The sequence below is a fragment of the Aphis gossypii genome, chromosome 3, assembly GCF_020184175.1.
Source record: "Aphis gossypii isolate Hap1 chromosome 3, ASM2018417v2, whole genome shotgun sequence".
In the NCBI taxonomy this organism is placed as follows: Eukaryota; Metazoa; Arthropoda; class Insecta; order Hemiptera; family Aphididae; genus Aphis; species Aphis gossypii.
The window spans coordinates 49,453,804-49,480,189 of NC_065532.1; the positions used below are offsets into that span (position 1 = coordinate 49,453,804).

At 26.1% G+C, this 26,386-nt stretch overlaps 1 protein-coding gene across 1 annotated transcript; it reads left to right on the top strand.

The window, feature by feature from the left end:
- Positions 1–2,053: 2,053 nt before the first annotated feature.
- Positions 2,054–17,631, top strand: LOC114130972 (uncharacterized). The gene is made up of 7 exons (XM_050203874.1): positions 2,054–2,578; positions 11,615–12,427; positions 13,309–13,414; positions 14,008–14,174; positions 14,245–14,391; positions 17,050–17,183; positions 17,526–17,631. Exons 2-7 carry the CDS (start codon positions 12,227–12,229, stop codon positions 17,629–17,631), a joined length of 861 nt encoding a protein of 286 aa, XP_050059831.1. The 5' UTR covers positions 2,054–2,578; positions 11,615–12,226.
- The last annotated feature ends 8,755 nt before the right edge of the window (positions 17,632–26,386 follow it).

A 26,386-nucleotide genomic window follows, 5' to 3' on the forward strand; every position in this document is an offset into this window, starting at 1 on the left:
AGTATTTTTTACAGATATTTGAAGAAAAATTTATGAAGAATCTTGTACCAAATTTTCAAAACTTAGTTATAAAAGAAAAATTTTTCACGATTTTCCAACCACAAAATTACTTGCAAATTTTAGCAATTTTGACATATTTCGTATAAATTCGAACTTTAAGTACTTATAAAAAAAAATTGTGACAAACTATTTCGGATTTTTTTTTATCACTTTAAAAACAACTTAAAAGAAACCTTGTATTAAATTTTTAAAATTTTCTGGTCAGCCAAAAAAGTTTTATCATTATTTAAAAAAAAAATACTTAGAAAAATTTAAAATTTCAATTGTCTATAAATAGTTCAAAAAGTGTCAAAATTCTTTGAAAATTTAACTGTGTATGGAAAACGCTAATATAAACATTTAGTGAAAATTTCAAGTATTTACATAGATTAGTTTTTGAGTTATAGCAAAATAAAAAATTCGATTTTGACGAAAACTGGTTTTGCGTAAAAATTGCCGTTTTTCCGTCATTTTTTTTTTTGTTTTTCTCGATTTTTTTTTAAAACTGTTGGAAAATGTTAACTTTTTACCTCTATAATGCACCAAAGATATTCACTTTTCTATCGGAAACTACCCCCAAAGTTTGAAGTTGAAGCATTATTTCGACTAGTTATGCTGTACACAGACACAAAAGCAAAAAAAAAAAATAAAAAAAAAAATAAAAAAAAAACACACATCATTGTAAAATCAATACATTCATCACTTCGTTCAGAATCTAAAAGCGATTTACAAAAAAAATATATAAATCATCTTAAAATTGTTCTACAATATCCACATACCTACTACAAAAATTATACATTTCATAAATTAGTTCATATTATATCCACACCTAAAATAATTCAAAACACAAATAAAAACATTAATTTCAACACAAATAATCTAATATCTATTCAAATACCTACATATTATTATTATTTTAATACTTTTAGTTTTAAGAATTAAAATGACTAACAAATGAATTCAAATCTTTGATTTTTTTTTTATAAGACGACACTTGGATTGCTGAAGTGTTTTAATATTCTTCTTTTTGGCAGCAAGTTTTTTTAATGTTAATTTTAAAGACTTTTTGCTATTCTCAGGTGAAATCATATCATCCTCAATAAAATCACCAATATACTTTTTACCCTTTGGGTAAGTTTTTGTAAGATCTATCTGAGAATCTTGATTAATGTTTCTAAAAATATTTTATATATAATATTATATATATATTTTATATATATTTTATGTTACAAAAATGTCCTCATTCATTTTAAATAATTTTCATATAATATTATACAAAATATGAATAATAATATAAAATAGTATTTTAACTAAATAATAACATGCTTAATTATATTAATAATTAATAAGCCAATACGATAGTAAAAAATTACGATTGTGTTTCAAACAGCAAACGCTGTGAACGCCAAATAAACAAATTAATAATAATTCGAAATTGTTTTGTCCAAACGTGACGTCTCATCATTAAACATGAATATGATGGCTACATAATTGTGCCTAATGCTTATACAAGCATAAAGCGCGTCTATAAGCTTATAAATTATGATCGAAGGTGAGAACAATAATATACAGATCATTTACAGATTGGAAAAAAAAAATTGATTTATTTATGATAATATTTAATAATATTATTTTAAAGTTTAATGGCTAAAAAGAGCAAAGTCTCAATAAAAAATAAGGTAGAATACAAGCTATTGGCTAAAGGCTATAATTTGTGGCTAGATGGGTTTCTAAATAATCTGGCTATAAAATGGCTAAAACGACAACACCTATCATGATATCAACATAATGTGAATGTGAACGCCCACCCCTCCCGTACCTCGTCCGGAACTGTATCGTAATACGTTATCCCGATTTAATATTTCGCCGGTCATGATAGATATATCGGTCACCGGAGAACGACTGACGTCATGATTGTTAAGGCGGGGCCACGTGTTGCCTATCACAAAACTGATAATATCATGGATAGCCGTGTATCATACCTATATATATATATCGTCATGGCAGAGAAATTGCCGCAAAATATTCATACAACGAAATGTATTACTATATATACGTAAATCAATAACGTACATTGTTATTTAGTTTACTGTATACATTGTAAGAGTGTACGCCGTTTGCGACAGTCTTCATTTTTCGTTTAAATTCGTCGTCCGCAGTCGAACGCTCGACGACAATATTTTATGAAATATAACTGTACCGACACTATCTACTCGTCCGCATTTTTAACGTTGTTTTTATTATCGTTTTTACTGCGACGCCGTTCGCCGTCGTTTACGGTGGCGAGTTAATACAACACCGACTAACGGTTTGCTCTACACACCTTTTGTAACGATGCTTCATTTCCTTTACATGCTGTTTCGCGACGAAGCACTCTCCCAGCTGGTCATCCTATGTCTGATTGCGATGCTCTCGTTTTGCATCAATTTTATTGTAACCGACCGTGCTATGAACTTCATAATGTCGGTGACTAGAGCGGAAAGAAACATCATCAACTATTGAACGCGTCATGGATCCGACAACATCGACGCGCTCCGAGGTAAGCAGTTATTATTATAATATTGTGCTTATGAAACGAAAGTATTGTGTCGTTAGTTATGGGAAGAGGTACTGGCGGTACTGCGTTGTTTTCGTCATGCAGTGGCTTACTGGACGACTGGGAAACCGGGAAATATCCTGGTGGGCTAATACTCGTATCAAATATAGTATTTATTAATATTATTATTGTGAAATTATAGGTAAATTAAAATATTATAAAATCAATAATAAGTAGGTATGTAATATTATTAAACATAAAATACCAGATTTCTGATTATTTTAAAATGTTGGACCCGCTTGTGTTCGGCTGGTCCCGGCTTGTTGACAACTTTGTGTCACAAGTTATATAATAGAATCGAAGATAGTTAATAACTGTGTAATACATGGGCCATTTTAGCATCCATGGATAGGCGATAATGGTTAAAATATTAATTGTGAACATCGTGCAATGACACATATACCCATGTTTCGTATTATATTTTATTAATTGTTTTAAATATTATTTATAACATTTTAATCATAAACTATTCAGTATTCATATTTGAGTATATCATATTTAATATTTTACGATATTCAATAATGAGTTAAAAAAAGAAGCAGTAGTTAACAAAAGGAAAAGGAGGTGCAGACAAAGCAAGAGATAAAAATGAAAAGCTGCTGTTAGCTTCAGCAAAACAATGTTTGACACTAAATTAACAATTTAAACCACAAAAACAATCTCAAAATAAAAAAGTAGATAAACTAAAATCTATTCATTATACTGTTTATTTAATACTTAATAGGCAATAACTAGGTAATGTTTTCATTTTTTAAATTAAAATTTAACTTCTTAATGACTATTTTTTAAATTTATTGTTTTTAAAGTATTATGAAATTCAATACAGAAATTAGAAGTATGGTTAGTAAAATTAATCTTACAAATTGAAATTATTTTGGCCAATTAATAAATTTATATAGGTGCAATTGAAAACATAAGAAAAAAAAGTAGTGTAAATTATTTAGTTATAATTCTTTAAATACAATTTACTATTTATAGAGTGTTGATGAATTTACTTCAAAAATGTGTATAATTATCAATGGTGTTAATAATCAGAATATTAATGATAATGTTTTTGAAGAATTTACAGCTACAGTAGCAACTGAAAAAGTAGACAAGTTTCTTATAATTTATTTCAAATACCTACTTAGTATCTATTGACCTGTTGATTAACTACACATTAAAGTAATGATAATAAATCTGTTTTTAATTTAAATAAAATAAATTAAATGAATTTGTAAATTATTTTATTATTTAGGGTGGGTTGCATAAATGTCTTGTAACTACTTACAGATCTATACCTAAGTACATTAATGGATCTGTAAATTAAATAAGGTGTTGCTTAAACGCTCAGTAAAGTTACAGGCTCTGCAAATTATCGGCTTCTGGACTTTTAAACTGTAGATCCGATTTGGGCTCTGTAACTAGTTAAAGATCTGTTAAAATAATATAATATTATTAAATACAAACAATATTCGAAATTCTAATATGAATGTGAAATAAATATTAATTTAAATAATTTGTATTTACTTTTATAAATTACTATAAAAAATGTTTATTTGGTTTTGTGAAAAAAATTGGTTTAATTTATTTAGTAATCACGGTTATCAATAATTTAATATTTCTTTATGCAATCCTAGATAGTTTACGCAATCATTAAAAACCTTAAAGGGCCAGTGACAAATGTACAGACTGTTCTTTATGCAACCCACCCTTAAATGTTTTTATACAATAAACTACCTATTTGTAGAGTAGTATAGTAGAGTGTTGATAGACTTAGTTTAGCTAGGAGAAAAATTGGTAAAGACATAAATGATAAAAATTCAAACAATAATGTTTTTGATGAAGTTACAGCTATAGAAGCAACTGAAAAAGTAAAAAAAAAATAGGCAATTTTCTTATAATTTATTTCAAATATCTATTGTCTTATTTTACCTATTGATTAACTATAAATAATACTAATAATAAAAAATCTGTTTTTAATTTTAATTTAAATAAAATTATTTGTAATAAAATAAATATGTTAATTATTTTATTATTAAATATTTGTATACAATTTACTATTTCTAGAGTATTGATGGACTTAATTCAGATATGAGAAAAATTGGTAATGATAATAATAATAAAAAGTCAAACGATAATATTTTTGGAAATATTATAGTTAAAGCTATGGCTGAAAATGTAACTATAATAAACAAGTTGTATGTAATGCATATTTATTTTTATGATTGTATTCTGTAGATAATAATTTTTATTAAATAATTCTAGAAAAATTTATGGATAAACAAGATAATGTATTTTTAAAAATGTACATAATGAAGTATGTATTGACACAAATAATTCTTTTCAAAAACCATCTCAGTTTATGCTTGATCAATTTTTGAATTTTATCCTATTCAACCACTTGTTGAACATTTATTTATTTAAATCATCAAAAGCATATTTTAGAGAAAAAAATAGAAATTAAAAAATAGAAAATTAGAAATTATTCCGTGTTTGTTAACTTTTAATAATAATTCAATGACATTATACTGCAGTGTATGTTTGGCATTTTCATCAGAGCCAAATTTATTCACACAAGGGATTAAAGTATGTACACATGTTTATCAGCGTATTGACAAACATGAAAATAGTAATAATCATAGAAATTGTTCTGAAGCGTATCTTACATTTTCAAATAAAAAAAAAAAAAAACAGGTAAGTGGGTACCGCTCTGCTGTACATTAGGTGCCATATGGATCATTATTATATATTATAGGAGTGTTAAATTTGAATCCAATGATAGGTATCATTGTATACGAAAAATGATTCTGAACGAAGATGATTTGTCAGCCTTGGATATAATTCCCAGTGGTTGGTGAATAAGGTGGTTTATGTTTTAATGGCCTGAATACACCAATATTTAAGTTATTTTATATTTATTGTAAGCTAAACTTATGAAAAATCTTGTATTAAATTTTCAACTCTTAGCTACCTATACAAACATTTTTATGAATTATACCTACAAAATAATTTGCAAATATTCATAATTTTGACGAATTTTTGTCAAAATTTGAACTTCAAATGCTAATAAAAAAAATTGTGCCTATGTATTCTTATAATTTTTTAATCACTATAAGAATAACATATGAGGAACTTTGTATACAATTTTCCAGTATTTTGATTGAGCCAAAAAAATTTTATCGACACTTCAAAAACAATTTTCAGAAAATTTGAAAATTTCAGTCGTCTATAAATAGCTCAAAAAAGTCAAAAGAATTTGAAAATTAAATCATGTAAAGAAACTGCTAATCTAAATAACTGGTAAAATTTTCAAGTATCTACGACTTACACTTCTCGAATAATAACAAATATTTTAAATCGTTATCTTTACGCTATTTCGTAAAAATTTAAAATTCAAACGCACTTAACATTTTTCCTATAATGATGCTTCGAGTTTTCTTTATGGCTACTTAAAGAAAAACTTATGGAAAACTTAATGTTGTATTTTTAATCCTTAGTTATAAACACAACAAATTTTATAATTTTTCAACTTCAAAATTAGTTGCAAATTTTCGCGATTTTGACAGATTTCGTAAAAACTTGTACTATAAACGCTTTAAAAAAAAAAAAATTGTGACTAGCTATTTTTAATTTTTTTTTAGCTATAATAAAAACAACTCATAAAGAATCTTGTATTAAATTTTCAAGTTTTTTTGGTTTTCCAAAAATTTTTTATCGACACTTCAAAAAAAAATTTTTCATAAAAATCGAAAATTTCAGTGGTCTATAAATAACTGAAAATAGTCAAAATTTTTGAAAATTTAACTGTATATAGATAACACTAACATAAACATTTGGTGAAAATTTCAAGTAGTTACTGTGATTAGTTTTTGAAGTACAACCATATAAAAAATCGATTTGGTCGAAAACTGGTTTTGCGTAAAAATTCCCGTTTTCCGTCACTTTTAGATTCTGAACGGAGTGATGAATGTATTGATTTTACAATCAGGTTAAAGGTGGTTTATACAAAATAATTTGCAAATATTCATAATTTTGACGAATTTTCGTCAAAATTTGAACTTCAAATGCTAATAAAAAAAAAATTGTGCCTTTGTATTCTTATAATTTTTTAATCACTATAAGAATAACATATGAGGAACTTTGTATAAAATTTTCAAATATTTTGATAGGGCCAAAAAATTTTTATCGACACTTAAAAAAAAATTTTCAGAAAAATTTAAAATTTCAGTTGTCTATAAATAGTTCAAAAAAACTTAAAATATTTTGAAAATTAAATCATGTAAAAAAAACGCCAATCTAAATAATTGGTAAAATTTTCAAGTATCTACGACATATACTTTTTGAATAATAACAAATATTTAAAATCGTTTGGGATAAATCGTTGTCGTTACGCTATTTCGTAAAAATTTAAAACTCAAACGCACATAAAATTTTTCCTATAATGATGTTATGAGTTTTCTCTATAGCTACTCGAAGGAAAACTTATGGAAAACTTAGTGTTATAATTTTAATCCTGAGTTATGAGCACAAAAAATTTTATGATTTTTCAACTTCAAAATTACTTGCAAATTTTCGCGTTTTCGACAGATTTCGTAAAAATTTGAATTATAAACTCTTATAAAAAAAAATTGTGACTAACAATTTTTAATTTTTTTTAGCTACAATAAAAACAACTCATAAGGAACCTTGTATTAAATTTTCAAAACTTTTTGGCCATCCAAAAATTTTTTATCGACACTTTAAAAAAAATTTCTCAAAAAAATCGAAAATTTCAGTGGTCTATAAATAACTCAAAAAAAAGTCAAAATTTTTTGAAAATTTAACTATATACAGATACCACTGACATTAACATTTGGTGAAAATTTTATTCATTTTATTCAAAAATTGACCAAGCATAAACTGAGATGGTTTTTGAAAAGAATTATTTGTGTCAATTCATACTTCATTATGTACATTTTTAAAAATACATTATCTTGTTTATCCATAAATTTTTCTAGAATTATTTAATAAAAATTATTATCTACAGAATACAATCATAAAAATAAATATGCATTACATACAACTTATTTATTATAGTTACATTTTCAGCCATAGCTTTAACTATAATATTTCCAAAAATATTATCGTTTGACTTTTTATTATTATTATCATTACCAATTTTTCTCATATCTGAATTAAGTCCATCAATACTCTAGAAATAGTAAATTGTATACAAATATTTAATAATAAAATAATTAACATATTTATTTTATTACAAATAATTTTATTTAAATTAAAATTAAAAACAGATTTTTTATTATTAGTATTATTTATAGTTAATCAATAGGTAAAATAAGACAATAGATATTTGAAATAAATTATAAGAAAATTGCCTATTTTTTTTTACTTTTTCAGTTGCTTCTATAGCTGTAACTTCATCAAAAACATTATTGTTTGAATTTTTATCATTTATGTCTTTACCAATTTTTCTCCTAGCTAAACTAAGTCTATCAACACTCTACTATACTACTCTACAAATAGGTAGTTTATTGTATAAAAACATTTAAGGGTGGGTTGCATAAAGAACAGTCTGTACATTTGTTACTGGCCCTTTAAGAGCCTTTAAGAGGGCCCTTTAATTCAGTTCACCAATTTATCGATTTTTTTGAATATTTATAATAGCAATTTTATAGGAACCTTAAATTCAAGACTTTTAACTTAGCATAAAAAATAACACAAAAAAATGAGAATTATGAAAAATTTAGTATACTAAACATTAAAATCTTAAATATAAAAAAAAAATGCACGAAGTTCTAATAACAAAACTATTTGAATATTTCGTTTAAATTATAACCTTGAGATCGTGAAAAGGTCCAGTACGTCCAGTAATCGCGACCAAATTTAACTGCAATTACTTTTATAATATAGTAAAGAACAAAATAGAAAGGTGAGAAATAAAATATCAACCATTATTTTAAAATATATTATGAACTGTATTAAAAAGAATTTTGTAATAGAAATTAAATATATAGTATTTTACAAATTTTCTTAGAAAAAATAGAACATTTCTAGATTCGATTATGTAAAATGTAAAAATCGCTGGATTAAAATATCAACTAAAACTAAATAAATGAATAATAAAAATATAAAATATAAGTAAAAATTAATACACCTACCCAAAATTTTAAAAACAAACAAACAAATAAAATAAATGATAATAAATCAAATTTTGTGGTCTAAGCCAGTTCACCTCTCCGTGGTGCACCATGCCTAATTCCGGGACATTGGCGGTCAGCTCCTTTTTCGTGTTGTTTGCGGTCAGTTTTATTCTATCTACCTGATAGATAAATATCAAATTTTAGGTCTATATATAACATACCAAATTGATTGTATATACTAATGTAGAAACATGTTATATTTAAACTTCCCTTTACACTTTTCCAGGTTTAGGACTGGCAGTAATTTTTACTGGCGTGTTTAAAAGATTATTATTAATATTATACTACTTATTCTAACATTTATATTTTGGCTATGATGTTAATTATTTTTGTCCGATTCATACGCAGCTAATGTTCTTTAATTCTTTAGTCTAATTCTATAAGTCATTTTTCTCCTTTTGCCTTCCATATTTAAATAACTGCATTCATATACATTTAATAAATCAGATTTTGGCTGACATTACAAAATCTAATCTAAACATTTCAAGATAATCAAAAAATAATAGTGTTATCAACAAAAAATGAATCAATATGATAATATTAAACATTTAAGTTAATTTTTTTTTTATTGTTGTATTATATTAAAATTATTAAATTAAATTACATTAATACATTACTCGATACTTTATAAATGATATATTATATAGAATGCAGTACATATATATTTTTTTTACAATTATGAATTATTATTATATTAAAAAGTATGACAGTATTATACGATGCAACTGATATTATATTGATAACTTATAAAATTATATATATTATATAAAATATATGCAGTGTAGGAATTTACATACTTATCTTTTTGACTGTGTAGGAACTAACATATGTATTTTTTTTAACCTGCTATGTCTCGTTTATGGACTTACATTCAACCGTACAAATTTATCCAGAACCCGTATAAATATGACCTTTTTTTCTTGGGACGGGATGTTAGAAAGCACTAGGGAACCTCCCAACCGCGTTTCCTACACTAGTCGAGTCCAGGATTATTTTATGGAAGTATCAAAGCATCTTGAGTAAATATAAACGAAAAATATTAAAAATTCTGACATTGACGGATACTTGTCATTTTTCTAAATTCTTATAAGTCACTATTATTTATGGCTATATTTTAGCAATCACTTTTTTAGTATTTTCCTGTAATATGTGTACATTACAATCGATATCACTTCGTATAAGAGATTGTTTATACAGAGAAAAAGTTTATAGTAATTGTATTCTAATACAATTTACCATAATCTAAAATTTACCTATTGGTTTTTAGGTTTTCTACAATTAAGGCATTATTTTAATTTTTTTAATACTCGTATGCAAGTCACAAACCCTGTCTAGAATCTAACCATTTTTCAATCCACAACCAATTTAATAAGTAGGCCATACTGTCAATTTAACATCTTATTGAATTTTAAAAACGCAAATAAATACGTTACGTCATCCAAATTTCAAATAATTTATCATTAATCTTGACAATTCAACGAATTTTATGAATAATAAAAATATTTAGTACAGTAACACGATTTGTTTGTTAGTGTTGTCGTCATCTTTTGGAGAAAAATTAATTAAAATATAGTCTTAAAATGTTATGGTAATTAAAAATTAGCATATTTATTTATTTATTTTACTAATAAACGACATACGGATTTTAATTATATAGTACGTCATGATATAATAAAATAATATAAGGTAGAGAGACTAGGGGCAAACGCTGAATGTTTTCTTCTACGATATAAAATAATTAATAAGTATCGGTTGTACGTGAGGCATTTGTCTTCCAATTTTTGCCACCTCATCCTATATAATATACAACGTCGTACATAGCCGTGGGATCGCAATACGCGTGTGCTCCCTGCAACCACACCCAAAATCTGACCTGGTAAGAACTGATGTCGGAGGTGGTTAAAGGAGGTCATACACGTGCCATTTTTCGGCGCTACAGTATTGATTCACACCCAAATAATATAGGAGTGGCAAAATTGACATAGAGCGGGTTGCATAGAAGAGTGGTAGGGAAGAGTTTTATATTATATATAGTTAACCAACATTAACCAAAAATAATAATATATTTTACCAACCAACTTGCTTACACCATTCATCGAATACGACGTATATTCATTAGCTGGACTGACATATTATATTATGTACCATTCTGCACCTAAGTCCAATTGCAATTGTAGTATGTTATCTAACACTGTAAATGTATATTTTACCGGAGAAATTTGTGTTCATCTACGTACATTGTACACATATAGATCTACCGACTATAATAGCTAGCTATACAAATTAATAGTATTTATATTGTGTCTTTATTAATGTATTTGTAATTATTACGACTTAATAGTAATAATAGATTTGTTTTATTTGTATTAATTATGAATATGGTCTGTGTAATATATACCAAGTCTTCAATACGATGGAAAACTTTTAATTACTAAATGGATATTTTAATATCTACACGGAATTGTTTAACACTGCTGCATACTTTAAAATGTATATATATCATCGTTTATCAGTAGTTCAATGACCATTCCCAAATTTGTTGAAGCCTCTATAATCTGTACTCTATTGATTAATTATATATTGCCACAAAATCATAATTAAAATTTAATTAATTAATTATTTAGAATAACCTATTATTCACATAACGTTGCTAAATAAATATTCATAATAAATTTAAAATTGATGACGACCCGTTCATACAATTAATATTACATACATAGAGGTACTAATACGATATTATATTCTTGTGTTTGCATATTCTTAGTTATTCAGCTTATTTTTACGTGTTCTGTAATTACAGGATTCGGCTGTTTGGACTCTATCAAAGTAAAGCGAACGTCGTGCGCAGGAATCACATATTATACATATACATAGGTAGTGCGTATATCCATTGCCGGCCGTCAACCGATAAACGTCACTTCCGAGTTACTACAAGCAACCGCCACCCTGCCGAAGGTGATAAATCAATCGCCGGTCGGTCGAGGGTCGTGAGAAAACTCCGCAAACAGCACCGACGTTGCCACTGTTATATGCATATTTCAAGTCGGCGTTTCGTAAAAATCGTCGTTTTTCCGGCAACGCCCAACGCGCTGTGGGTTGACCGCATTTCGACGACGCTAGCGGAGCCGCTGGTAGTGCAAAGCTGTACCTCACAGCAGCCGCAGTATGATTCGTACGCACTGCGCATGAGTGTTGGCTATTTATTTTTTCCAAGGGAGAGACTGAGAGAGATGTGAGTAGACTGCGAGATAAAGTGAACGTGTGTGTGAAAGAGAAAGAGATAAAGCGGGTTACCGTGCGTAATACGCGAGCAGCTCGATCTGGCGCGGTCCGTCATTCTTTTTATCGATTCATTCGGTTCACCGGCACACAATCGAGTACCTAGTCGACTAGAAGGCGTATCGACGTAACAATGGGTGCTACTATGAGCAGAAGGCATAGGCCTGAGACGTTTTGGCGTCAGAGTCTAAACCCCGACGATAATTTGATTCATCCCAAAAACTGGAAGGCGAACGACCCATTATACAGGTACCTGGAGCTCAAGAGAGAGAAACTGGAGGACAGAGATCTGGGAACCATCATGAGGATGGTAGTCATGTATTGTCCTTGCCAGGTACGACACTACATATTATTATAGTACGAACTACGAATAGATATTATATGAGACGCGATTAACAATGCCAGTTTGTCGGGAGATAATAATTAGTACCTACCTAGCTTTATTTTTTTATATTAAACATTAAACACATAGCTACATAAGTATATTATAATTAATATAATTTACAATGACAATTACATGGTCTTACGAGTATACGACAAGACAAGTCGAGTGACAAAACGAGTGGTTTGCTGATTTTCTAACTGATATACAGATCATAACATTCTACCTGTACTGCGGTCTCGTTAACCAGCAGTCATTGTAGAGTTACCTATATTATAATTTATAATCTGACTTACAACATCTAGTAATTTTTTTTTTTTTATATATTGGCATTTGTTTACCTAATGGTCATTATTAGAATATAAATACCTACCCTAACCTATAACCTAACCTAACCTAACCTAACCTAATTACCTATACGTGTAACTTAGAATAGTAATCAATTCAGTAGTAATTCTATGAATGAATAAAAATATATTATTAATTAATATAGATAGAAACATGTAAGGGATATCTATATTTTTTTTTTCTGTTTATAATATCTTTAATATATTCTGCCTCTGTATGAACCTTAGTGTAATATTATTCAATATTATAGTAAAATATAGTCCCTGACTAATATACCTACATCGTTTATAGTTTACATAACGCTCATAAGTACAACTACAGACTATGTATGTTGCTCTCTCTAATGGAGAATAAATCCTTGAACCATTGCAGCTAAAATGCAACACTCTTATCAATTATTGCTGTCATATCATACCGGTTATTCAATTCACGTCTAACAACATTCTTAATATATTTTATTGTTTTATACTTTACTTTCATTTCAGGCTTCAAGGTGTAAGTGTAAAGCGGGGAATTTTATGGGAGATAAGCATAATACTGAAGGATGGACACATAGCAATTGCATCAGGTCTGGTTGTAATCATTTATTGTGTAAGTAACACTATAGTAAAAACTAAATTTGCCATTAAAAATGTAATAGTGTATTAACTATTATGATTTAAAGCATTATAACTTGTAAATGATAAGTACAATTGATAAATGATTTTTAATAAGTAATTAAGAATATCAACATATGGATTTGAAAAAATTGATTGTAAATATATATAACAATAGTTTTATTTAGATTATGTTATACAATCATTTTTATATAATAGTTAAATGTTAAAAAGTGTATTATTATTATTTTAAGTATTTCCAATTTAATAAATGAAATAGATATTAACTATTCAAAATGCATTAAAAATTAAATTATTACCACTTAAAAAAACCTATTACAAATTTATTATTACTCATAACTCATCAGTAATAACTAACTTTTGAACCCAGAATTAATCATTTTATGAGTATGGATGTCTATAATCAATTTAAATTGTTTAACCGAAATACAAAAAAACTAATTTTACATAAAATATATGATAAACATATCAGGTATTTTAATTATTAATTTATTTGCTGTTGCATGTATATGAAATACATTTACTTATTAATTTTACATATTTATTTGTTAATTATATTTTGTTTAGCTGATCATACCCTACATTTGACATCTGCTTCCAGAACTAAGTTTATGGCATTAGTAAAACTAGTATTTGATATCAATAATATAAAAGCATCATTAGAAATTGCATATAAAAAGCCCAAATCGCAGAGAAATATTGTGATTGAGGAAGTTTATAATTCAGTTTATAAAGTAAATTGTTCATTGTAAATACAATTAAACTTTATAAAATAATAACTAATTTTATTAATTTATGTTTTAGGTTTTATGCAAAAGTGTCCGTGGTGATCCATTTAAAGCACCTAATTTTGATAAAATTTATGGGAGTCCACCTTATGAAAAAATCCACATAGAGCAAATTTTGATAAACTTTTGTATGCGTTTCTTTGGAAGTAATAAAGCGGTCTTGGTAAGTTGGGTAATGGGTATAAAATAAATTAAATAACAGCTAAATTAAATTATAGCTAGTAAAAAAAAATATTGTAGACCTTTATAAAAGAATTTATGAATTCATAATACTTACAAATAAAGCAAATTACTTCAGAATATTAAAAAGATAGTAATATTAATATTATTTATTATCATCAGGGCTCGGATTTTATAGCATCTGCTAATTTGTATTAGATACAATTAAAAATAGCAAAGTAAGCTATAAATTTGTTTTATGCACCACAAAGACTTCAAATATGAAATTCTATTTTGCTATTTTTTGCATATTTAAAGGATTTTTAACTTTAATTGCTATTTTTTAAGTTTTGGTGTCATTTTTGGGTAATTTGCTATATTAACATAACTTTTATTTTGTAATTTCATTAAACTAATTTATATTATATGGTATGAACTATAACAATGTGACAATTTTGAATAGTTGCCATTCTGAAAAAGTGTTTATATTTTATAGTTTAATAATTAAACAAATTCAAATAGTATTATCTAATATTTAAAAAAAAAAAAATTTTGTATTATAAATTTTTTATCATTTATTTTTATTTTTTATTATTTACAACTTTTAGATTCTGAGTGGAGCGAGGAATGTATTGGTTTTACAATGATGTTTATTTCTTTTTTATTCTATAAACACTTTTTCTCCCCATAAACTTGCTTATAAGTACAAGTGTAGCATATTTTTTGAAAGGTAATGTTCTTGAGCTGGTACTTTAGAGAGGTCATTTTTGGATTTTCGAAATGGTACTCGAAATAAAAGAGGTTAAAGGAGAAAAACGTACAATATCACGATTTTGTAATATTAAATAATTACGGACGACTAATTACGGCTTTGTTTATCACCATACTAACGAATATAATTAAATAAAAAAGATCCTCTCATCCGCTCAGAATCGTTTTTTATCGAATGCAATCATTGCATTCAAATCAAATACCTACAGTAAAATCACACTATCTTGTCCGAGGACCGAAGGGACAATGGACAAACACCCACCACCAAAATGCGCTGACCTACTTTTTTTTTTAATAAATTCATAAATATAAGTTTTTTAATTTGTGAAAAAAAAATTTTTGTTTTTGCAATTTATTGTGTTTTTAGGGCATATTATAATGCATATTTTAGTAATTTTTAGTGCTATAAAATCCGAGCCCAGAATTTATCATTAATAAATTATACCATTATACATCATTTAAAAAAAATTTCTACATTATCTACTATACACTTTAATTTTATTTATTTTACTATTTTATATATATATATTTATGTATGGAGTTCGGATTTGTATGTTTTTGCATATTTTTCTCCTTTTCAATTTTTTTAATAATTATGAAAAACATATTAATTGGTATTCAACACCAAATTTTTATTTTTCATATTTTTGCATTTTTGTCATCTGTAAGGTATATTCATTGCATATTCCACTAATAATTTCTCCAAAAACAATGGCATTGCAACAATCTATTAAAATTAATAATGTATTATTAGGCAAAAAGATTCAATTAGATGAAATCTATCAAGACCCAGTGATTTTTAGCTGTTTAAAATATGCTCCAATAACTTTTGAATACTATTTTTTGTAAATGAGAATATTATACTATACAGCGGATTAAACCGATTGAATCTGCGCACATCCTCCCCACTTATACTACCCAACAGTTTCAGCCGTTATTTTATACATTACTAATTTTGTGGTAGGGCCACCACTGATAACAAACGCAAAACAGTGCTTTCTCATTTGAAAAATAGTATGCTTGTTAAACGATCATTTTCAATATACAAGCAATAATAACAGATAGACGGTAAAATTTTATCAAAGAAAAACTTGAATATACTTTAATAGTTTTTATAATAATAATAATAATAATAAGGAATAAAAACACATTTTGAGAACATATATTTTATTTTATTTTTATACTTGATATACCTAATTTTAATTATTAAATGTGGTTTTGTTTTTCATATAACTTGCATATGTAAATAGTATTTTCTGCTTATTACATGGAATATTTTGATACTTATTAATATTATCAAAAAAAAATTATAGCAACATAAGAAAAAAAAGAATAGTTATACCATTACTTTTGTACATTTCCTAGAACTGTCTAATCATGGTTGTAATAGTATTATTAAATTCATAAGATACGTTGCAGAAAGGAAAACAACAATCAAATTAAACATAATCAAAGAAGATATAAATTTCCTTAAAAAGTTTGATACCTACGTCAAGTGTCATAACTTACAATCAAATGAAGTCCAAGTGAATTTTTATTTATAGTGAAATAGCTTCTTGACTAAATTTGTATTTTATTCAAAAATAACTTTGAAAAATTAAAAAAAATTTTCATATAAGTTGATAATAATCAAATTCTTTAAATTGTCAAAAAAAAGTTATTGTAAAATGAATAGCTTCATTGCTTCACTCAGAAAATAAAAAAGTCACTCATTTTAGAATTTACAGTGTATGCACTATTACAGTTATTTAAAGTTAGGACTATTCAAGGCTTTTATTACTAATCATAATATTTACAACAGCACAATTCCTATTAACAAAATGAATATTTTAAAATTATTTAGAAATTAATTAAAAATTAGTCAATATTATTACATTATATTGTTTTTCAGACTTTCAAGCAAGCACTTAAGGTCACCGAATTTTTACTTCGTCTCTTTAATTCATGGATGTGGACTATTCCAGACAAAAAATCATATTTTTATTCTGAACTATTCTCAAAACCTTATAGCTACTATTATTGTAGGTAGGTATTTACTATACAATAAATTGCATGTATATAGTATAATATCAAATGCATAGATGAATAATAGGTATGAATTGTTTTGTTTATAGATATATGGTGCATTGTGCTATTCCCAGATTATCCCATTCAATTTCCCCACGATACAAAGCTACTGCGATTTTTGGTCGTGAAGTTTTGAGATATACTCTGGAATCATTCTATAAAGAACTCCAAGTTAAATATAACGATGATTCAAATAAAATATGCAAGAGACATAGAAATTTACATAACTATATGCCTATGTAATTTAGTTTGAACATAAATAGTTGAATTATAATGTTTAATATAGTTTTATTATCTTAGATATATGACCTTTCTGAAGACAGAATATGAAAACCATTGTTCACCAATTTGGACACAGGATCGTTGTTTGGTAGATGTAATTAGAGTATCTGAGTTATCTGAATAGCCCTAAGTAAGAACTAAAAGGTTTAATATTGTTTTGTGTTGCTTGTTATAATTTATGTTTAAAATAATTTTGAATCAATAGGCTGAAGTGAATAAATTAAAAATAAAACCTTAAAATGAAAAAAAAGTAATGATAAACATCAAAATAAATGTGCAGCTATATACTCACCATTTAGGTCTTTTCTTTTTTTATTTTAAAATCACTATGTTGCATATCTCATTTATATTGAAATATTGAATGTAATATTAAAATAATATTCACAACTTATTTTAATACACAAATAATACAATTGAATTTCATGAATCTATTCAAATATTACTGGAAAACAATTTACTAAATAATTAATGAAAACAATTTTTAATAATTAAAAGTTTTGAAATGTTGACTGATTTCATTAAAATAATCTCTGTTTGTACCTACCTCATATTATGTTCAATTATTTTTATTTTAACTAATTAAATATTTTATCTACAATATACGGATTAATTATTTATCAAGATTAAAAAGCTTAATTATTAATATTTAAACAATTACTTTTAATTAAGTAATAAATACTTCAAGGTACAAAAACATTGACTTTGTTATAACCATAATTATAAGTAAGTATGGAAATTTTAAAATGATAAAACTGTTTTGTTTTAATCGTATTAGTCGCATCTTGATTCAAAATAACATTTTTAAAATTAACCTTACTCAGTAGTACAATGTATTACTAAATGTTAAATATATATGTTTATGTCTTCAAAAAATTATAACCTACCAATTATTAATTTATTAAATTAATAGATGTATTTAAATCTAATTTTCTTGTAATTTTTGTTAAATCAAAAATAAAATAATACTTTTAATACTTAACAAATAATGGAAAAAAATAGTGAATTATTAGATGCCTACTTAAAAATTATCTTATTTAATACTATCAGAAAATATGTAATTAATTCTATTTTATATTAGTATTTAAGTTGATTTATAATATGTTAATTTATCAATCAGTGGCTTACTTACAATGGCATATGCCATATGATCTAGCTAGATAAACCTGCTTTTAAATAAGAATATTATCTCATTGTATTATGATACATTCTGATCTTAGTAAAAAATTGTTAGTTCGCTACTGCTGTAAAAATTATGTTGCTTGTTATACATGAAATGTTATTCATTATTGTCTAAATGTGTGAGTGTTTAATTACCGTAACTGATGAGTGTCATTGCGGTGCTGATTTAGTGGACTTGAGCAAGATAAATATTAATTTAAAATTATCTCTTTTGAATTTTAAGTACAATCTTATGTGAAAAATAAACAATTTATATGATTCAATTTCAAGATTTAATTTAATACGCTCCAGTTCTCTTAATTCTATATCAGCTAACAAAGCAACATTGAATGTTGGGTTTTATTGTATTCCTAAATTAAAATAAGTTTATTTTAGTATTTTAATGGTAGCCAATTAACTTTAAGAGGAATGACAGCATTTTTATGACATTACTTATTAAAAATCACTATTACATTACATAGTTTTCTTCAAAGGATTTATTAACATTTTGATTTATTATATGATACTGAAAAAAAATCTACATAATCAATAGAATTTTAAAGAACATTCATGATTTTTCCCCTTTTTATACATTGCTAATTTTCCTCAGTAAATGTTGATACATTATGTTATTTATACCTTTAACTAAAATCCAAATGTTTTAATATTTAATTTAAAACTGTGTATTAAACCTAAAACCAATAAATTGTGAAATCTATCCGTTTTATAAATACCCACTGTCATTCCTCTAAACTTTTAAATAAAACTTTATTTTATCGTGTCCATAGATAATAAAATTAATTTCTATTTTATTTAAAATATTGTTAATTATTGTTACTTAATGAATTATAATAATATTGTAAAAAAATATTTCAAAAGATATTACTGCTACAATTTATATACCTTCTTTATACAATATTTAAATATGTTACATCCATTCAGTATGTTGTTCTGTTATTCTGTGTCTCTATCCTTAATGATAATAAATATAAACGTTTATATTACAATAAAAATAAAAATTATTGAATTATATTAAATTATTTTTTGTGTTCATTATAAATTATTTAATTTTATATGTTTTATTATTCTAAAAGAATAATAAATAGATTTACTGTTAACAATATGGGCAAAACAATTTAATAATGTTAAAAACTCTAACATTTTATAAAAATATATTATCAAATTTTGTAGAGTAAATACTATTGATCATTAATATTGTATACTCAAATATATGTTATAAAATGGATGTGTTATACAATTTTAAATATATTAACCAATTTATTACCAATTCATCGTTTTATACAAAATATTACTAATGATAGTATTTCATTTTTAATTATTTATATTAAATATAAATTTATTTAATTCAAAATACCTAACTCAACATTATATATTATATGCAAATAAAATATAATTACCAAACACATGGGTTTTATCAAAGTTGTTAACTTAAATTTTAAGAAAAATAATCTAATATTGTCCTATTTACATTTTATATGTTTTTAAATGTACCTATCCATAATTATTCATTGATTTATTGATTATTATCATCATATTATATTTATAATTCTAAAATATATTATATATCATCAGTATAATGTTTATGGTGTAATTAATTACAATACTACCTACTCCTACTCCTTGTTGTATTAAAATTACGAACCACAATATTTATTGCTCATGATTATATTTTATTATAATTTTTAACTATAATAAAACTGTATATTTTATTTTTTTTATATAGAAGGAATGTTATGGTGTTTTCTTCTCTAGCTCTCAAATTCTCTTCTTGGATAGTTTATTTTAATATTTTTTGTTCATTTGGATTAATTCTTACAAAATGACAAGAAATGCTAATAATCTAACAATATCATTTCTATAAATGTTTATTATTCGTTTCTAATTAAGTTATTGAAATTAGACTTCCTTGAACTATTTTCTGAAATCAGAAACTTGTGGTGAACATCTGATGCTTAATGTGTCTTCAAAGTGAGAGTTCAGTTGACCTTGACGTTTTGTCGGTCAATCGACATGATGTTGTAACCCTATTTTAAAATATGCTGCGTCATGCCCGGATATCCATTGTCAACATTGTGCCGGTTAGGTCGAGTACTATAATATAATCATGGAACCTAGGATAAGGAGACCAAACTCCGCTTCTGATAACGTCCTGAAATAAGTGAAATAAGTCGTAAAAGTAAACGGCCATAGGTGGCGCTACTTATGCTATTTTAACCCATGTGTCATGTGGTATAGGGATTGTTCATGTTTTTTCAATTTTCGTAAAATATTTAAATATAATATGCATAATGCATTATTTCAAACCATGACCCATTAGAGATTTTATAACTTGTATAATAAAATTACGCATTTATACAGGTGCATACATATTTATTTCATTAATATTTTTTCCCCATCAATAATTGTTATATTCAGCAGAATATCTAAGCTGATCTTATGATAATTAAGTCAAAATATTACTTAATATAGTACCTATTATAATAAATGTTACTTGAAATGTTTTATAATCTTACATTAAAAATATAAAATAAGACAGACTATTCGGCTACTATTAAGTTAAATAAAATAAACAACATCCAAAATAAGTGTTTTTTAACTCCAAAGATAATAATATACTATGTATAATTATGTAATATTATAACTTATCTACATAATATATTAACAATGGTATCATAAAGTATTTCAGTAGACAGTAGTATAATAAGTTATTACATTTTTCCAACTATAAGTTCCCAGTATTTTAATGAATAAAGAATTTCAGCATAACTATTTAAATTTGTTTATAACATTTAGGACTATTCTTTAGAAAATGTGTATTGGCTATCCAGAGAAAAGATAAAGACTTGACAGAAAAGTATGGTGTATGTGAGTTGCACTTCACAGATGATTGTATTAACAGATTAACAGGTTTTTTGATGGTACCTTTCTTGGTAAAACTACTACTGAGCTTGTTAAAAGAGATAGAACTAAGTGAAAGGATTGTTTAATACCTAAAATATTTCCTAACATAATAAAACACTATCATATTTTTCCAAGACCAAAAATGTAAAGGAAAAATTAAAATGAAAAGCTGAAAATAAAACTCTTTTAAGAAAAATTATCAGATTATAGTGTTTAAGTGTTCCAAGTGATATAAATAAAAAAAATATTGTTAACTGAACCAGTTAAATTATTTTTTCATGCATTGAAAACTTTTGAATTAAAACAATTAAGAAAACTCAATGAGCTATGTAAGTATGGAATATTTTCAAAGAATGTCAAGAAATTCTAGCAGTAGTTGCAATTATTCATGATCATGATGATTATAATGTATCAGATAATTCTAGTGTGGTTCTTTCCTGTTTGTCAGGGTACATGACAAGAAAAAGAAAACGATTTTCCAACTGCCCTCTATGTCTCCAGAGCTTAAAAAATGATGCAGCCCACAACTACGACCTATAAATTTGAACAAGAAAAATATCATACCATAAACCAATTAATCTAACGAAATATACCATTTTAAATATCAATTTATAAATATCAAGTGTACGAGATTATGGTATAATTACCTTGTGTATAGTACATTGTGACCACTAGATAGCGAATGAGTTATCCTTTATTCATTTTTTATTCCACGACGATTTATGAATCACGACTCCGACCGAACGAATTTTACTCAGTTTTCCTTAACGTATCCGAGAGGTAGCGCCATGCGTAATATAATTCTAAACATTATACTTAATAAAAGTGATTAATTCGTGAATTGTTCATTTTACTCAAAACATTGTATCCAATTTTATTTCACGAAAATTATAGAATCAAAAACAATACGTCAATACCGAAATCAAGGTTATACACAACAGTAAATTATTTCTAATATATTTAGTGTATTTCAAAATTTAAGTAATTAAAAGTTTTAATCATTGTTCGGTAAGCTTTGAGTATACATTTTTCTGATATTTTGAAAACAATCTGTAAATTAATAAGCTATGAGATGAATTTATAAAATTATGACAATACCTAAGTTATCCAAGTACCTACCTAATCTTATGTTGAAAAAATATTGACACATTTAAGTAGCATATTATTATGACGAGTTAAAACGTACCTATGGGTTATCGAGAGAAAACAATTTAACTTCAAAGTTACAAAGTTAATAATTAATCATTTCTGTAACTAAGAAATAATTAATTTTTACTAAGTAGCCTTATTTCTAACTTTTTAAAATTCACTAGATAACCTATTAAAGATTTTTCAGTGTTTTTTAATCAGTCTAGTCTAGAATTCTAGATTATATTATAATATAATATGACGTAAAAATTATTAAATCGTATAACAAGTAAAAGTAAAATACTAATACATTTATACATTTAATAAAATCAGTAAATTATTTAGCTTTGTAACATATTTCTCTGAAATAACTGTTTTATCGCCTTTGTAAATTTTTTTTTTTTATATTATTAAATTAGTAACCCTAATAGTATTTTATGTGCCCAAAGATATTTTTTGGCAATTTCGCTTCGTCTTACATGTATTTTTCGTACACGACTATATTGATTTTCGTGTAGGAAGGACATTGACAACGTTATGCTTCTACGCAAAAATCTCTCGCAAAAAACTAACCCGGCTGTATCTGCGAACTCCCGAAAATTATTGATTTAGCATCCACACGACAACACGGTTCTATACTTTAATATTTACGTGTTCATAGTATTCTCGGTCTGGCAACATTTACTATTAAATTTTCCATCACGACTCGTGAGTGGAAAAACACGTTTAGTAGATATAACTAATGGTATATTGTTATGGACATGATATTATCATATTGTGTAATGTACAGTGAAATCCGTCTTAATGAACAAAATAATAAGGGCCCGGCAAAAGGATAGGCATTCCAATGTGACAATGTATGTCTACAACGTATTCTTTCTATACAGTACGGACAGAAATATTTTTGACAACGGACGACTATCTTTAGTTTAAAATCAAATTCACGACGTGCATACGACGCGCGACGTAGGTATCTACATATCACCTGACCATAGTTATTACACAAATATGTACTTATTACTAACTTGTACATATACATACCAGGAAACAGCGTCGCTGGGCTATTTCCAATACCGATTATTATAGATAACGTAATTTCTATACGCCAGTCATAAAGATAAAGTTAATTGCGTATAGACAGAATAACCAGAAACTCGAATCGAAAAGGTCGTCGGGACACAATACACTGCGTATTCCGAGTCGTTATCCGTCATCGGTTCAGCCCATCCTAATTTAAAACAAAGTAAAATAAGGAGTTTTCGTATATTCATTACTTCGGCGTTCGCTCGCTAAAACTTATGAAGTCTTAAAATATTTAAAAACAACAATATTAATAACATGTTAATATTATACTAGGTACACATGCATAATACATAAACTAAAAATCGCGAAAATATTGCGATCTATTGCAATATATCATATTTTTAATTTTTATCCACACTGGAATATATACTCGACAATTCAATCTCATCATAATTCATTAAATATTACAAAAATACAAAATGTTATGTTAAAAACGAATAAACTATAGATTTGTTTAACCAGTTTGAATAATAATATATTAATTGCTATTAGACTTTCAAGTTACAGTCCGTAGCTTAAAGAGTTTTTTATTGTCATTATGCGAAAAATAATTGTGATTGATGTGATTATGTGAGTAGGTACTGAGTATAGAATAAGATTAATAAGATCATGTGAGCGAATGATGCAACATATTGTACATATTACATCATTCATAAGTCATAACGTGTAACTTCCGTTGTCCATACGCACACATAACAATGTACTGTAAAGGTATACTGTCGTAAACGGCACACGATGTGTTTTATTCCGATAAAAGTAAGTGCTTTTTGTACATCGTACCAAGATGACCACAGAAACACATGTCCTACATTTTTCATTTATAGATACATTAAATGTTTTAAACATCTGATATTTTAAAATCATATAAGCTAAAATCAAGTTTTGGGTAAATTAAACGTTATAAATTATTATAAAAGTGTTATCGATCTCAAGTTTACTCGAGACATTCAGATCGTTCTAATTGACATATTATATTATATAATTTATAATGAATAAAAAAGTGGTTTTTGTATAACAAATATTTTTTTACATATGTACATATTAATGTCCGCTTGAATAATTCTTTTAAAGCTATAGATAATATTATAATAATACCACTGTTAAAAAACACTTGTGACATAACTGTGATATTATACTTTTTCAAATATGAAACAAGATCAGTAGCTTCGTCAATTCAAACATTTATCCAAACAAATTTAACAAAATGAAACGTCTTCATATAGTTCTATACGTGCACAAGTCAAAAACCACTGATTACAAATTCTATAGTCATATCAGTTCATTACTTAACATTATCAGTAAACAACGAAGATAATAATCGATCAAACTCACCTATTTTTATTAAGGGGATTACACACTAGGCGATTCGGACGCGCGCGTCCGCCGTCCGCGTTTTTAAGACGTCGCGATTAATCGTTCAAAATTAAACGTGCAGTTTTATATGAGTGTGTTCACACACATAAATGAGACGCGCGTTCTGTCGCGCCGAATCGCGCAAGTTAATCTTTGAGCGTTCGATTGCGATTTTTCAGCTATAATTAAACAATATTTTCCCAATGCAATTCCAATGCATTTCTAATCTAGCATTACACACGGACGTTTTAAACGCCGCGATTGCCCGCGTTTATTAATTATTACATTGATTCATAATATTCGTCTGTCGCGTTCGAATCGCCTGGTGTGTATTGTGTAAAGCCGATTTTAAGAAAAAAATGTTTCGATTACAGTGGATAATCTACTTACCTACTCGTATACTTAATTAAATGTATTATTTATACCACCATATTTCATATACATTTTATTAAAGTACTCTTATATAATATTTTTTTTGTTATATTATCTTATATTAACAATTGTATGATTAATTGATAATTGTTTAATTTGAATAGGCTGAAACTTAATACATGAGACGTATTGTTCTTAAGTCCTAAATGTATAATTGGTTAGTAATTGGTTACACAACTGATAATATTGTAGGTACGCATTAATTAATGTAATAATTAATGCAATAATTCTGACTCATAAACAAATATAATATGATTTGACCGTAATTAATTATTGGTATATAAATGCTTAATTGCTTTCTAAACTAAAAATAATTTTAAGATTATTAGTTATTAAGTAAATGTAATGTATCACTTTTATGAATAAACGTAAATTACGCCCGGTATTTTCAGGTATAAAATATAATAATTGCTATGTAGTAATAAATTGAGCTCAATAGAGATATTATTTTTATTATTGTCAAAATGTCATTTAGCATTACTTTAGCATAATATTTAACCTAACCTACGGCCCTGATTATACCGTATACGATATATTTACAAATTAATATTAGGTACGTACCTAATTTAAGTTATAATATTTTTTAAATTGTTTATTGCTTACTTGCTGGTTCAAGTTTCGTCTGTTCTATAACATAATATCAGCAATTGTTTTCAATTCTTGAGCATTTTACAGTAATTTTATCTTTTTAGCAGCATCAGCCATTTATTTTTTATCAATACACATCTTTTCCATACTAAAGCATTAATATGAATACACGTCATGAAAAAATTAAATTTTAGTGTAGGTACTCTTTTAAGTGC